General features: G+C 33.5%; 1 protein-coding gene across 1 annotated transcript; it reads right to left on the bottom strand.

Moving 5' to 3' along the window:
- Positions 1-188: 188 nt before the first annotated feature.
- On the bottom strand, positions 189-11,288 carry LOC117113422 (hyalin-like). The gene is made up of 8 exons (XM_033256742.1): positions 10,944-11,288; positions 10,168-10,410; positions 9,453-9,695; positions 8,635-8,877; positions 7,004-7,246; positions 3,588-3,830; positions 1,339-1,401; positions 189-295 (listed from the first exon to the last, which is right to left on the bottom strand). The coding sequence occupies exons 2-8, from the start codon at positions 10,388-10,390 to the stop codon at positions 189-191; spliced, it is 1,365 nt and encodes a 454-aa protein (XP_033112633.1). The 5' UTR covers positions 10,391-10,410; positions 10,944-11,288.
- Between the last annotated feature and the right edge of the window lie 6,801 nt (positions 11,289-18,089).

Raw genomic sequence — 18,089 nt, 5'->3', positions numbered from 1 at the left:
AAACATTACCCATATGCCTATAATTTAAGTAGGTACGACACCGTCTTACCTTCGACTTCAACATTAAATGTACAGCCGCCTGTATTTCCAGCAGCTCCTAATTTAATAAAAGCGTTGATGGCATTTTTTTCAACACAAACTTACTTGTTCATTTCAATACAAATCATCTGTCTGTCTCTTATACACATCTAGATGTGTATAAGAGACACATTCCAGGTTGCTGATAATGTTGACTGGCCTTGAACTGCAGTTTGACTGACGTAATTAGGACAGGTCACGGTCGGAATTTCAATATCTGTTTCAATTTAATATTAATTTTAAATAACATTCCTATTTTATCTGACTCATCAGGCCAAATATATATTGTTTGTTTGCCCTTCTTTTTAAAAAAAATTATAAATAGGTGGCGGGTGGAAAAAGTTTTTTATTAATTTTTTTTTAAAAATACTCAGTTGGAATGAAAATAACCCACAGAGCCCTAGAATGGCAATATCTTACTTTAGACAACAACTTTTAGGGCATCTGGCAAAAAATATAGATAAATTCACACACATATTCTTTTTAGTTTGTAAAGAAAAAAGCTAAAAAAAACCCTTTTTTTTCCCGCCCCTATTTCTTAAAGTGAGTTAGGGGCCGCTGTAGGAGGGCAAACAAACAATTTTTTTTTGGCTTTAGTGTGAAACAGTTATGGAAATCTAACAGCATTTTTCTCAATGTATGACTGAATATAATAACAAAACAGTACTATAAACTGAAACTACATGGGATAAATCTATTACATGCCACACACCATCCCATTAAATGGCTTTTAGAAAAATGTAAACAATTAAGTTTTTTTGCATCATCGATTTCTCTAATGACAGATAGCGGCCTCTTTATTAGCCTATCTGTATACACATTTTAAAAGATGACTGGGGTATGTTTCTGATTTTTGTTTTAACAGGTTTTATTTATCTTCATCATTAGAACAACTATTACACAATTCAATGCATTATACAATCAAGATACTATTAACTTTTGATTTGTGAAAACAACTCACGATTTAAAAACTAATCACAAACTCCCCAGGGGTGGATCTAGATTCACATTCGGGGGCGGGGGGTGTCAGACTTTTTATAAAAACGGCAAAAAAAACAAAAGGGGGTCCAAATTTTGATTCTTAGATGGCGGGAAGAGATTTCCAGATTTCTGACGTGTCTTTTAATGACTTTTAAGTTCTTCAAAATTCAAAGTTTCCCCCCTCTTGAAAACGGACAGCTGAACTTTCTCATTCTTATTACAGTATAAGGCCTACCGTATTTATGTGTGTATATATACTTAAAAAATGGAGTTGCTTACCTATTCTTTTTTCCATGAATGGATAACCCGAAAGAGAAAGGGGTTCCGGGAAAAATTTGATCACTAGATGCAAGAAATGATCTTTTAATCAAAATTCAAGGTTTTCCAATTTTGTAAACGGTCAGGTAAATTTTTTCTCATTGTTATTACAGTAAATAGGCCTCTGTGTGTACCAGTACACACAGCTTTTATTTTTTTTCTCCAAAATCCTCCAATGAACTCCTAATTTAATAAAAGCGTTGATGGCATTTTTTTCAACACAAACTTACTTGTTCATTTCAATACAAATCATCTGTAATGTAAATACCTAGAAACGTAACGATTTGACAACGCCCACTGTGGCGTTATACACCTAAAATTAATATATTATATATTATAATTTTCATTTACATCTAGACCAAAGCTGTTATTGCAATACCATTGACCTATAACTATTAAAGTATCTGTTTATGACTAACAATAACACCATAATAAGAACAGGGTTCGTACGTTTTTAAACAAGCAAATTTCCAGGACAATTCCAGGACATTCAAGGTCAAATTTTCCAACTTTCAAGGACACAATATATAAATTAACAATAAAATATCGGCGATTTTACGACTGATTATAAAATATATATGCTGTACTACTTTTAAATGCATTTGTTAGTTGAATGTATATTAAGTTTTATCAAACTCTAATTTGGAGGCGATGGACCTGTCTCTTTTTCTCACGCTCGTGGGAAATAAAGTTTTTCTCACATGTGTAAAATTTGATGTTAAGCAAAGGAATTCCCACGAGTATGGGGAAGTACCGATAAAGTAAGGCAGGACTGATCGCCTACAGTTACGTAGAATTCTCCACTCGGCAACATAAATGTGCACGTACAACAATGGTATCTTTGCTTAAACGTGACAGTGTCTTTGTGGTACCGGCGTACCCGAATAACTTGGTTCGTTTGTGGCGCCGCGGGGTGGCTTACCACCTGTCCAGGGTTGTTGTTCAGCGAACAGCTGTGGCAAAATTGACATGTACCGTATATACAGTAAAACAATATAGCCTTCGATGGGTTATGTTGCGGAGACATCAATGCATCTCATTTCATATATATTTAGGTGTTTATAAATGTTGTCTAAACGAATGATGTACTATATTATTAATTCATTTAATGGTTATGCTTTATTCTCAACACATAATTATACTATACTTTATTATTTATCATTATTCATTACTATTAGGCCTAACATTATTATTAATATTTAGGTCTATTATTATTAGTTAGTCCTAACTTGTAGGCCTACAACTTTTATAATCTACTCTACAGCAAAATGTAGATCAGCTGCCGACCAGCATTGTTTTTAATGACTTTGTAAATTTCAGAAACATAATTAACAAAATATCTTGCCCTAAATTCACGAACTTCTAACAGTAAACGCCCTTCAAACACCATTCACTAAGAAAATAACTGTAGAAGTACACGTTCCCATGGTTACTTTAATTGTTAATTAACTGCCTTGTGCTGGATAGGGCCAAAACATGCCCATTCGTGCTGAACAAGTGTGCATGTCTGGAGAGTGATGAATTACCCAAAGCGAATTCACCGGGCTGAGCACGTGCGACAAGACCTGTTCAACAAATTGAATGTTAATTGAAAGTTCAAGTTTACACGACACGTTTAACACACGACAAAAAAGCAAATAACACCATAGCAGATGTCAACAAAGTTAACGATTATGATTATCAATGTCTGAATTAAAATTAAATGCAAACATGATTAATATGCAAGATTTCAAAAAAAGCTCCGCCTTAATTAAAATATAGGCGAACAACTTTATTCACTGAATTGCAGTTTATCTGAATCAGTCAGTCGGCCATTTTCAGCAATGACATTCTTTCTGTCTTGATAACATTCCTGAATTGGCGGCTTACAAAGACTTGCTGATTCTCTCAAGAGTACTGTGGGAACCTACTTGTATGAACGTTTCTCATTCAATTGACTCTTACTAGGCAACTTGTAGTACTGCAATTAATGGTAAATTATCAAATTTCCAGGACATTCAAGGACAATCTTAAATTTTCAGGACTTTCCAGTGCTGGAAAATGCTCATTTGTTTTTCCAGGACATTCAAGGAATTTAAGGACGCGTACGAACCCTGTAAGAACTATGTTGAAATTAGAATGTAAGCGAAACATGGTTTAATAGTTTTTTGCCGGACAAAGCAACATTACATATACACTGTATAATTTAAGTAGATATGAAACTATCTTACCTATAACTTCAACATTAAATGAACAGCTGCCTGTGTTCCCAGCAGTATCTTCAGCAAAACATTTAACTGTAGTGGAACCAACACTAAACGATGAACCATTTGCACGAGAACAAGTGGCTGACAGACTAACATCAACATTGTCGATAACTGTTGGTTCATGCCAGGCTGCTAATGATGTTGGCTGGCCTTCAACTGTGAATTTACTGATGTCAGAAGGGCAGATCACATTTGGAATGTCTTCATCTGCTTAAAATTAATATTAAATTTAAATTACAGTCCTACCGCATCTTACTAATTCATCATCATCCTTACATCATATATTTAGCACTATTTTAGAAGATCAGAGTGCTTTTTGCTTTAATTTTTTTACTAATATTCTGTGACAATGAAATACATCTAACACAAAAAAAATCAGAAAAGATTAAAAAAAAAAAACCCAGATAAAACCAATAGTATTAAAAACATGTTTACTTTTAAACCCTAACGACACAAACAATTCGTACAGGTTTTCTTTTTGACTTTTATCCTTTCGTACTTTTTGCAGTAACATACTTACGTCTGAAGTTTGTTTAGTTCAACAGTGTTTCGGGCTATAATCCTCTAATCATCTATATCCCCGCTTCCCAAACTTTATTCTCTGGGACCCAATTTGTGATTTCCCTGACAGGCCATGACACATATAATATTAAATGTCATAGTAATTTGCACATCGACCTTTATAACATCCCAAAAATTTGATGCTTATGTTTTAAAAAATGACTATTTGACACTAGTGTTACAGCGATTATTGTTTACTAATGATCTCCCTTTTGAGAAACCAGTATCGGATACAGGAATTGGTAATAGAGGAGGGGGCCGAACTGAGAGGGTTTTTCTCAGATAGAGGGTCCATCCACCTTAGCCCCACCATGGTTGGGCCTGAGGTAAGAATTTTATGGTTATGGTACCCATAAATGGCTGGAAAAGGCCCTCTCAGATTGAATTTGAATACAATTTTTACTTTTTTAGTTCCTTTGTGACCTTAGGTCACATGGAACTAATGTAATGGTTCACATGTAAAATGTGTGTATGAGATGTGACACCAAAAGAGGTCAGCATATTTGTAAACAAATAGGCTCCGAAATGGTGCATAGCGGCAGGTATACATTGTGCTCGATAGTTGCTGGTGGAAATGCAATTGTGCAAGAAATGTTTGTTTTTTTCGGTTCGATGAAAAATGTAAGCTGTAGGCGATAAAACATATACCCCCTACCACCAGTTTTGAGTCGTTTTTTAGTCGAAAATTTGATTTGCACATGCGTCGGGTCAAACTTTCCCGACATTTTGTTTCTGTCCCGAGCTGCCTAGAAAAGTTCTTCATGTTGTTTTCGCGACTGTCAGTAAACATTGAGCAAACTGAGATAGTTGTGGCATATCGGCCACTTACTGCTATTATTTGAAGGTGTTCTGTGTGTTCTATTAGTGTTTTAGTATACTTTAACGGCTAAGATCGACGGACCCATGGGCCCAAGCTAGACAGACGGCGCCTGATTTTCGCTGCGGTTCGCGATCTGAAATTTTTGGGAGTAGGTTAACGACTGGTGTATAGGCCGCACCCCAAATTTCGAGGGGAAAATCGCGTATAAAATTTGCGGCTTATTCACCAGAAAATACGGTTTATGGAGCAAAAACCTGTGTTTCTTCATGATTTTAAGGGGGGGGGGCGGGAGAATTTGTATGAGGCTGGGCAGAAGGCCTTAAAAATAGCTTTAGGATCAGCGCAAGACGTCAAGAGTGGGCGGCGCCGCCCACCTCCGCCCTGCATATAACGACATCCATGCACTTCTCAGAACCCCTTACCCACTCCCCCTTTCATAAATTTCTGGATCTGCCATTGATTTTTTTGACTCAAAATGAAAATACTGTATTACCTCACACAATCATTATTCAAAAAGATACAATCAAGTTTGCAATTCACAAATGTACATTGATTTTTTATGTACAAAGGAACGTACGCACCCGCAGGGTTCTGGTTTCTCCATTTTTTTTTTTAATTTGAGGGTGGGGGAGCCTTGAACCCTCCACTGGAAATAAGACAACTTTCAATCTTTGAAACGAAAATATAATCTACATTTTTGCAGAAAATATTTTCAACCATTGGATTATATAGTTAAAGCCTAAACTTTAACCCTGTTACCAGTTGCTTATCAAGGATTTAGGGAATGGTGGGGAGGCACTAATGAAATGTGAGTTGAGACAATTAGAATTTTCGGTATTTTCTACCTCTGGATTCTCGAAAATGGAACTTAATTTACTTTTAAATTCTTTTTATTTTTGACAAAATGAGTTTATAAAACCCCCGAATTAAATACTGTAAATAGGTGCTGAAAAGGGCATTTATAGATTTAAAATTCCTAAAATAACATATCCACTTGAGCCCCACCATGCTTGAAAAATTTAAAGAAGTTGAGTATTATAGATACCAGAAAATAGCACTTGAGTACTACAAAATCTATGATATCTACCCGAGCCCCACCATGGTTTTAGGCGCAAATGACTATATTTTAAGAATTTGAGACTTAATAGATGCCCGAAAACGGAACTTGGATACTTAAAATTTATGGAAACTACCTCCACCTCAGCCAACCAGGGTTGAGGCTAAAGTTAGACAATTGTAAGAATTTGGGATTTCCAGATGCCGAAAAATGGCATATAACATTTAAGAAGTGGCACTTTTATTTTGTTTCAACCTCTGAAGGGGGTGCTCAAACACCCCCCAAGTGCCACTGTACTGGTTACTACTGCCTTGTCAACCAAACTCCATGACAGGGGCTTTTTGGTATAATTATTGTTTGCATTTGCAAGAGATACACATTTAAAACTCATTTGGATAATGTTATTTTTAGGTCACCTTACAGTAATTTCTTGTTTCCAGTTTATTTCTGTAAATTGTATTTTTTAACAGTTGAGAGCTTAGATTTACACAATTATGTTGTAATAAACGGCAGCTGAAAAAAAATATTGGTCATACGAAGTTCAGAATATTCATTGTGGGTACATATTAAAATATTGTTCTAATGAGGATTCACCTAAACATGCTGTTTTTAAGTTGTCAGACCTGATTACCTGTCTGAAAATGAGCACATAGAATTTTTTTTTTTTTTTTTTGCAAACCGGTCCACGACCCAACACAAAAGTTTGGTGACCCATTTTTGGGTTGCAACCTTTAGTTTGGGAAGCGTGGATCTATCATGGTGTGTACAGGGCCCATGGAGCACATTTTAACCCGGCTAGTCTAGTCGGATGTTCAGATTTACTTAGTCAATTTGTAAAATGTTGAATTATTCAAATAAAGTGAAACCAGGTTTAATAGATGTTAATAAGAAATTGTAACAATACCATTATATAATATTTAATTAGATAAGAAAACATCATGCCTTTGACTGTAACATTAAATGTACAGCTGCCTGTGTTTCCAGCAGTATCTTTAGCAGAACATAAAACTGGAGTTGAACCAACGCTAAATGATAAACCAGATACAGGAGAACAAGTAACTGACAGACTAGAATCAACGTTGTCGGTGACTTCTGGGTCATTCCAGGTTGCTGATGATGTTGACTGGCCTTGATCTGTGGCTTGACTCATATCATCAGGGCAGCTCACACTCGGAACTTCAATATCTATTTTAATATAATAATAAATTTAAAATTACATTCCTATTGCATCTTACTCATAATTTGATCAGTAATGAAATATATCATCTTTCACTATAACTGACATAACACTACGATACTATTAACGATAATATTAACAATAACAGAAATGTTACTTAATAACAATACTACGACGACGGTAGTGGCAATAAACGAAGAGCCAAAATATAATGATAAAAATATAACAAGACTTAAGGCAGAGGTTGAGTCAGAAATTTCAATAAATTTGATCCCCACATGACAATTGAAGTAATGTAATTTTTATATACCTACACATCTGATGTATCAAATAAAACCAGAAAGAAATTATCATTAAGTGGTTTATTTTACACTTTTAATCAAACCAGAAATGTGCTAATTTTGCTTAAAAATCATTAAAGCTTCATTAATAACTCACTTAATATTAGTCTTTTTTGGAACTGCAAAAAAAATGTACTAAATAAATAGTGCCCTCTGTAATTCCTTTTGTTATGTATCCCACCAAGCATGTAAACATAGGATTTATCCATCTTGTTTACTTCAGTGTTTTTGTGCTTTGAGGTTAAATAAAAATCCTTTAAAATCGTCATTAAATTTCTGAAATCACTACTTCTCTCATATAAATACTGTATGGCTAAAGGAAGAGTAGGTTATGGATGCAATTCACTAACAAAAACAATTCCTTTAAGAAGTAACTACTACTTGGAGTACTGCAAGCATTTATTATCATCATTTTCTGTAAAGCATATCTGCATCATCTTTTCGTCCTGTGCACAATTTCATTATCGTTATTATTATCACCATTACTATTAAAACGTTTTTATTAATACTACTGTTTTGTTTACTGTAGGCCTACTTGATCACATCTTTGTTTCATACAGTTAAAATTAAAAAGTAAAAAGAAAACATAGGTTGCCGGTTTGACAGCTTTTAAGGCCTGTTTATTCTTCAACGATAACGATAAAAAAGCGATTGTTCACAGAAAACAAAAGAAATAAAAGAAGTTTGTACACTAGGACAATTCGATAACGATTTTTCATGTATATTGTAACAAAATATTTTAAAAATTCAAATCAGATGATGTCATAATGATGGAAAAACAATAAAATCGTTGCTACTACTACGATTTTAAGGTTTTTCCATGATTATGACATCATCTGATTTGATTTGTCAAAATATGTTGTTATCGCATAACTGTTAAATTGTTATCGAATCGTTCTAGTGTACAAACTTCTCTTATTTCTTTTATTTTCTATATGAACAATTGCTTTTTAGCTTTTTTATCGTTATCATTATCGTTGAAGTATTAACAGGCCTTTACTCGGACAAACATTACCCATATGCCTATAATTTAAGTAGGTACGAAACCGTCTTACCTTCGACTTCAACGTTAAATGTACAGCTGCCTGTTTTTCCAGCAGTATCTGTAGCAGAACAAGTAACGGCAGTTGTACCAACTCTAAAATAAGAACCAGAAGCACGAGAACAATTGGCTGACAGAGTAGAATCAACATTGTCAGTGACTATCGGCTCATTCCAGGTTGCTGCTGATGTTGACTGGCCTTGAATTGTGGTTTGACTGATGTCATCAGGACACATAACAGTCGGAATATCAATATCTGTTTAAATTTAATATTAAATTTAATTAACATTCTTATTGCATCTGACTCATTAGTATTTAACAGTTACAGAAATGTATCCGTAGTTTTTCATTATAAATGAATATAATAACAAACCAGTAGTATTAACGATAATATTAACAATAACTTAAACTAAATAGTAGAAAGCTATCACATGTTAGACACCACCCCATTTATTTAATTAATTAAACGTCTTTCAGAGAAACGTAACCAATTAAGTGAATGTGTATTATTGATTTCTATAATGACGGATAGCAGCATTGTTTATAAGCCTATCTGTATAAACATTGTTAAGAGATCGTTGGGGTATGATTCTGATTTTTGTACATTACACAAGTTTTCTTTACCTTCATTATTAGGACAAACTATTAAGTAATGCAATAAATTCTACAATCAGGACACTTTTAACTTTTGATTTGTGAAAACAACTTAAAATTATAGAACCAATGCTAAAATTACAAAAGTAAGCACACCATGGACAACATGGCTTAATGGATTTTAGCTGGACAAAACAACATTACCTATATAAATAAAAAGATACGAAAGCATCTTACCTATAACTTCAACATTAAATGTACAACTGCCTGTGTTCCCAGCACTATCTTCAACAGAACAATTAACTGTAGTTGAACCAACACCAAACAATGTACCGGATGCACGAGAACAAGTGGCTGACAGACTAAAATCAACATTGTCGATGACCACTGGTTCACGCCAGGTTGCTGTTGATGTTGACTGGCCTTCAATTGTGAATTTACTGATGTCAGAAGGGCAAATCACATTTGGAATTTCTTCATCTGCATAAAATTAACATTAACTTCAAATTAAATCCCTATCGCATCTGACTAATATGAAATAGTATTAAATATCTATCAGTAGCATTTAATTATACCTAAATATAATAATATTATTAATACTAACAATAACACCAATACTATTGAAAATGCCAATGCCAGTAGTTGTGATGATTATCACAACAAGAAATGAAAATAAGACACAGAAACATACGGATAGTCTACAAAAATATACTTCCTTTAAAATAGCAAAAGTTTAGATAAAATAATGATTCAACGTGGTTACTTTTAAACCATGACGACACAAGTAACTCATTCAGGTTTTCTATCTGACGTTTAGCCTATCGTACAAGGAAAGGTATAATAAAAACTGATGTTGAATTATTCAAGTAAAGTAAAAACAGGCTTAATAAATGTTAGCAGGACAATGTAACAATATCATTAGATATTACTTAATTAGATAAGAACACCATACCTTTGACAGTAATATTAAATGTACAGCTGCCTATGTTTCCAGCAGTATCTTTAGCAGAACATGTAACTGGAGTTGAACCAACACTAAACGATAAACCAGATACATGGGAACAAATGACTGACAAACTAGAATCAACATTGTCGGTGACTGCTGAGTCATTCCAGGTTGCTAATGATGTTGACTGGCCTTGAACTGTGGTTTGATTGATGTCATCAGGGCACATCACAGTCGGAACTTCAATATCTATTTCGATATAATATTAAAAATGTCAATGCTAGTAGTTGTGATGATTGTCATGACATTAAATGAAAATAAGACACTAAAACATAAAAATATATTGTACAAAAATAAACTTCCTTTAATATAGAAAATTTTAGATAAAATAAAGTTTCAACATGGTTGCTTTTAAACAATAATGATATAAGCAATTCGTTCAGGTTTTCTACAGTATCAGATGTTTAGCCTTTCGTACTTCCACGGCAATATTTATACTTCCATGGTAGTTCAGCGGTAATATACCTGTGTCTGTAATTTGTTTCGTTCTATAGTGCTTCAGGTCTATAGTCCACCGTTCATCTATATGAACATCATTTTATGGAATGGTACGCTAATATACTTTCTTTGTTTGTAAAACAGAGCATGAGACATTTTCTATAATGGCATAATAAAAATTGATGTTAAATTATTCAAGTAAAGTAAAAACAGACTTAATAGATGTTAGCAGGACAATGTAACAATATCATTATATAATATTAAATTCAATAAAAACACCATACCTTTGACTGTAACATTAAATGTACAGCTGCCTGTGTTTCCAGCAGTATCTTTAGCAGAACATATAACTGGAGTTGAACCAACAATAAATGAGAAACCAGATACAGGAGAACAAGTAACTGACAGACTAGAATCAACATTGTCGGTGACTGCTGGGTCATTCCAGGTTGCTGATGATGTTGACTGGCCTAGATTTGTGGCTTGATTGATGTCATCAGGGCAGGTCAAGGTTGGAACTTCAATATCTATTTCGATATAATATTAAAAATATAAATGATAGTTGTTGTGACGACTGTCACAGCATGAAATGAAATAAGACACTAAAACATAAATTTATTGTAGAAAAATAAAATCCATTTAATATAGTAAAAGTTAAAATAAAACAATGTTTCAACGTGGTTACTTTAAAAATCTGATAACAAATTACGTCTGCAGTTGTTTCATTCAACAGTGTTACGGGAATATAATATCCGATCATTTATATGAACATAGCATTATATAGAATGGTACCCTAACAGAAATATGGGACTATGTCCAATCATCTACATAAAGATAACATTTTATGGAACCCTACCCTAACAAACTTCGTTTGCAAAACAGAGCATGGGGCTCAATAAAAACTGATGTTGAAAGAGTAATAAACATTTATAAGCAGCCTTCAATATAACTGATATAATAACAATACTGATAACAATAACACTAACACCAATACAAATACAATTTAATAACAATACTAGAAGATGTGACCACGACGGTAGTGGCACTAACAAAGAGCCAAATGAGTATAATGATAAAATTTAACATGACTATAAAAGAGCAAAAGGCTTTTCTTCAATGATAAAATGAGAATTGTTTTAGAATTTATAAAGTAAGTATATTATATTTCAACTTCAATTTCCATAAATTGGCTAAAATTCGCTAATTCTAATTTTAACAGATATTAATTAATAAATGATTGAGGATTATAATAAACTAAGTCATTTTAAGGTTAACGCTGACTTAGCTTTATAGTCGAACTAATCAATCTTTAGACAAAATTATAATGAACACAGAAGTAATTTTAACATAAATATTTTACGGAATCCGTTCCTGAAATATACAAATAATAACATACCAAAAGTCTGAAAAAATCTAATCAGGGGAACACTGTTCATTATAAAGATATTTAATGGGTTAAAATCAAACGCTTTATTGCACAACTGCTCTGCTGAAAGCGTATAAATGCATATTGTTGCCAAGTTGTTGCTAACGAAAAAGTGTGAATTATAGGGTAATACACCCGCGCGCGATGCAAAAGCGGGGAACACATGGGTTTGTCGCGTCAAAGGGAACTGTTGCCGAGTGATCTCCTTCTCAATAATACCTCCATGGTTGGACAAATTGTGATAGGGGCCTAGCACTCGTCGCGGTGCAAAGGCTGAGCTGACCTGAATTCTTCTTATCATAAGCTGGGCCGAGGGGACGCGTAATTAGCATATTTAATTTATGCCGCGGTAATTAGCCAATCAGAAATCAAAGTTGTTAAATACGTCATACACCACGAAATCGTGGTGCCTGCACTCGAAATCCTCACTGTTTTCCCAGTCCCTAATCCCAGAAAAAGTATAATATGGAACGCCATGCAAATAAGTAATATGGAACGCCATTTGTGCCAAAATCGATTTATTCTTAAGCATTTCAACTGATTAAGACAAAGATTAGGGACTGGGACCCCAGTCTACATCACCTCATCCATCTTTCTGTTTTGTTTTGTCCTGTGTTATCTCAGTCTTTTTTAACCTCCTTTTCTTTCCTTCTCTTACGCCAAGTGTCAATCGTGGCATTTGGCGTACACACATAGCTCTCGTGTGCAGTGCATTCGTGGCGCTTCCGCCAAATATCTATCGTGTTTGATTTTTTTTTTTGGCATACATGCCAAATTTATAGCGTGTACGCGGCGAACAAAAGCTATCTGCTTACGACTTACGCATACTACGCATGCGTAACCATATGCCCACGTGTTCTAAATAGGCCTATTAGCTTGTGCTTAAATTATTAGGGAGTTTTCGATGCGCAAACACGTAACTAACGTAAAATCCTGAAAATAGCTTACTGTACTCTGCAACGCAAGATGAATAAATTATGACGTCGTCCGTTAAAGTTAATATTAACGTCGTGCATCGAAAACTCCTTACTAACGATTATTACACTTTAAATTTGTTTGACTGAACTGTAAATCGCATCCCACACTGTAGGCCTAGTACTAGTCAAATAGCTGTCTCTTATACACATCTAGATGTGTATAAGAGACAGGCTACATACTAGTATATTAATATAATTAAAGTAAAGTCATAAAACAGTTTTTCAAAGCAACCCTATTTTCATAAAATATTATCGAAGTTGTTGTTTCTAATAAAAATGTATCTTTCATAATTATAATATGTTTTAACTTCTTTTAAGAATGTTACAAAATTTGAAATATATTTTTTCGTTTGCACCGTAAATACAAAATCTAAAAATTAACAAGATAGTATTGATGCCTGTCGTATTTATATAAAAAAAGACATATGTTGGTCTAAAATTTACGGTGGCCCATAAGTTATCAATATCAATTTGCTCACGGCAATATACATTATTGAATTAGGCTCATGGCAACATAAACTTTTGCCCATGGCAATATCAATTTGCCTTACGGCAATATAAACTTTTGCCCACGGCAATATAAACTTTTGGCCACGAAAATATCAATTTGGTTCACGGCAATATAAACTTTTGCCCACGGTAATATCAATTTACCTTACGGCAATATAAACTTTTGCCAACGGAAATATAAATTTGATTCACGGCAATATAAACTTTTACCCACGGCAATATCAATTTGGTTCACGGCAATATAAACTTTTACCCACGACAATATCAATTTGGTTCACGGCAATATAAACTTTTGCCCACGGCAATGTCAATTTGCCTCACAGCAATATAAACTTTTGCCCACGGCAATATCAATTTGGTTCACAGCAACATATACTTTTGCCTACGGCAATATCAAGTGCCTTACGGCAATATGAACTTTTGCCAACGGCAATATCAATTTTCCTCACGGCAATATAAACTTTGAACACGAACCGGATGTGACATAATGAGAAGTAAGAAAACAATTGATCGTGACCAAAGATCTTACAGCGCCGTGTAGCGGCGCTATCCTACGCGGCGCCCTATACGATCGTGACACCTTAAGCCTGCCGCACACAAGAGCTATCTGCTTACGCCAAGTGTCAATCGTGGCATTTGGCGTACACACATAGCTCTCGTGTGCAGTGCATTCGTGGCGCTTCCGCCAAATATCTATCGTGTTTGATTTTTTTTTTTGGCATACATGCCAAATTTATAGCGTGTACGCGGCGAACAAAAGCTATCTGCTTACGACTTACGCATACTACGCATGCGTAACCATATGCCCACGTGTTCTAAATAGGCCTATTAGCTTGTGCTTAAATTATTAGGGAGTTTTCGATGCGCAAACACGTAACTAACGTAAAATCCTGAAAATAGCTTACTGTACTCTGCAACGCAAGATGAATAAATTATGACGTCGTCCGTTAAAGTTAATATTAACGTCGTGCATCGAAAACTCCTTACTAACGATTATTACACTTTAAATTTGTTTGACTGAACTGTAAATCGCATCCCACACTGTAGGCCTAGTACTAGTCAAATAGTGGCCAATGATATATATACTATACCCTTAGTCTTACCCTTAGGCTTACTTTACTACTCATATAACCAGGCATAGGCTATTATACCGTACGGTATATTATTATGATCATGATAATGATCATCATCATCATCACCTTTATTCATCATCATCATCAATATTATTATATTATTAAATGATCATTATCTTTATTATCATAATTATTATCGAAATAAATTATAGCCTCCAAAATTCAATGTAAAATGATCAAGAATCGGCCTAATAGTATACAGAGAAAATAATACTGTACATTAAAAATTAATACAGACAAAACTTAAAATATGCTATAAAAACAAACACCTTTATCCGCCATATAATTTTAATATTTGTCTTTGATTACATAAAATTGACAAGAAATAGACGAAAATATATATATTTTTTCAATTTTAATTTAGTTAAATTTAAAGATTGTGTTTCACAAAGTTTAATCAAAGTTGGTTTAATATACAATTTATTTGTATTTTTTTTAATTTATAGAACTTTCTTAAAATGTTTTTAAAAGAATTAATTATTAACATCCATATACTCCACAAAATTGGTATTGACATTGAATGTCTGCCTAAAATCTGTTAAAGATAGGAATTCATTGTTGTCATTCATAACATCTTTGACAAATTTTACCCCTGCCCTTTCCCAATGGTGATAGTGTACTTTTTTATGTCGATTTTAAACATATGGTTTGATCACAAGGCACTTTGTAAAACCTGGTAGTAGTTTGTAAATGACTTTTAGTAAATTTGTTCCACACAAAAGGGTTTTTATTTTATGTTTTGAGTTGAAATATTTATCTGGCACTCAAACTTCTAAGATAAACACATTATAAATTTTTGTTGCTTTATAAAACACGATTTAAAAGTTCAGTACAATTTGTTCCAATCAATCTTCAAATCCATGTTATTTTTAAGGCATTAAAGTATGATCTAACGTCAATCATACGAAGACCACCCCCCCCCCCATTTTCAGTATCTTTTATCATTTGTTTTTGAGCGATTTTATTCTAAGCTTCTTAATTACTATATCTTCTGGATTTGGCAATGACAGAATGATTACATTTTTCTTTGATAGCAATATAGATTTTACTACTGTAATTCTTCCCAAAATGGTTAAGTACCTTTTAGACCAACTATACATACAATTATTTAGGGTTTTAATAACTTCTTCATAATTGTAAGTACTCTTATCCTTCAAATTTTTACTAAAAGAAATTCCAAGAGATTTTAAAAAATTCTCCTGGCTTAAAACCAACTTCCTTTTAAGTTGTGACAAATTGTGTCTATTCTATTTTATATGAACCAAACCACACTGCCCTTGTCTTTTCCACATTTACTTTAAGACCAGAGACCTTTGAAAAAGTTTTTCCAGAATTTTGAACGCTTTTTCAAGAGATCGTTGTGTGCCGTCTAAAATTAGTACTCTATCATCCGCATATTGGGATATGCGATACTCAGTATTTTGAACAAATAAACCTTTCATATCTTTACTTTGACTCACCATACATGCTACTACCTCTGCACGTAGCAAAGACTTAGTCCATCACCTTGCCTGCATCCACGCTGAATACAAAACTTTTTAGATAAGAACCCATTTACAAGAGTAAATAAGTTAATCCATTTTTGTATTGATGGACCTAAATTTAATTTGTTTCCACAGATCGATTTTACTACTTTATACCATGTATTTTTCAAGTAAATTTTCAATCCACCAAGTAATGTAATAAAAGACTATCTCTCCTGTAATGATATCTCGCATATTCCTTTAGTGAGATTAAATCTTTTCAAAAACACGATTTTCAATCATGTGTGGCTCTAACTGCCTATCCATCATCTCTATTTTGTGTGCGCTCACTTTTCGGTCAAAAGCTCTTATATTTTTTTTTCTGTTAAGTGATCTATGTTTTTTCTCCTGTTGTTGTTGTTCTTTCTTCCTCTTTTTAATATAATTCCTTCTCGTTATAACAAATCCGTTAAGTGCTTTCCCAGTAAGATCTTACTCCTTTCAATTTTTCAATGCCTTCAATATTGTACGTCCAAGTGTCAACAATCAATTATGAATACTTATTATTTAGTTCACTTTAAAAACAACAACTTTCTTTTATCAGCTTAATACAACTATAATTGCATTATAGCACTATAATTTTTTATCTTGATAATATAACAAGGATAGGAATATTATTAATATATTATTACTTTATATCAGTAAATACACTATTAAAATACAATTAAGTTACAATTGGGAAATTCAGTCAATAAGGTAAAATACATGAAATATCAAAAGTATTAATGTCATGTCAAATTTAATAATCAGTTTTAAATTATTTTCTTTTATTCAAACGAAAGCATAAATACTGTGGTAGCCAACTCGGTTTTAATTGCTTAAAGTTTGTATTTTTGATGATGTCATGCACAGCTGAGAAAACCTTGACCGGAAGAAATGGCAGTTTATCCTTGGCTGAGACCTGTCTAGTAGAAGAATTCGAGAGAATTTGATCAAGGTCAAGTCACGATACTTGATTGATAATTTGGCTTTTATTCTATAGTATAGTTTTTTAATTCAGACTATATTTTACACATTTTATTAGAATCAACTAAAAGAATTATCAGGTCGAAGGGATAACTTATTATCTATTAACCATTGATTTACAGATGCTCGCACGTATGTATAAGCCTTTTGTTTATATTGAGGCCGAAACATTGCGCTGTTGTGAGTCGAATCCAACCAAAAAGAAAACATCTAGTTAAACACAACCAGAAAATTTAAGTAGAAAGTTATTAAAAGAAATAACATAGTCAGAAAAAAACACTAGGAAAAAGAGATTATCTCCAAGGTTTAAGGAAGGACTTCGTAATAAGTAAATAGTGAAAGATAAGTTAAAATGGATATGAAACGGTTTCTAGAAATCCAAAATCTTGTCATCATTGTTTAGAAAGTCATTGGAAAACCTCGGACACCCAATATTAAACGTATTGGACAATGCCTTACCCCCAAAAATTCCCCCCGAAAGTCACCGAAAATCTTTTTGTGACGTCACAAAAAGATAAATTTGTACAGCGAGGATAGGGAATGTGGAGGTTATTTGCCAATTGACACAATACAGTGATGGTAATAGCTAATCCGCTTTACATTTTTGTTCCTGGATATGTATTTCATCGTAAATGATTAAAATTTGGCTATATATTTCTCAAATTATTTTTTCAAGTCCATTTTTAATGTTGTTTTTACGACTGTCTTTTACGAATTTGGCAGCCATATGCATCGGAGGATAGGCACACGGATGTAATTACACGCATGCGTGAAATTTAGTGAAATCCAAAATACACAAGTTTTTAGCTGTAGCCATTTTGGTCTCGCGGATTTTATAGTGTTCATCACAATTCCAATTATTATTAATATTAAAACCAGCCATCTTAAATCCTGT

This window comes from Anneissia japonica, unplaced genomic scaffold (assembly GCF_011630105.1).
Source record: "Anneissia japonica isolate Jap-2015-1 unplaced genomic scaffold, ASM1163010v1 scaffold493_len2256704_cov171, whole genome shotgun sequence".
NCBI classification, from domain to species: Eukaryota; Metazoa; Echinodermata; class Crinoidea; order Comatulida; family Comatulidae; genus Anneissia; species Anneissia japonica.
Note: the sequence above shows the minus strand (reverse complement) of the source record. Positions and strands in the feature narration are given on the sequence as shown.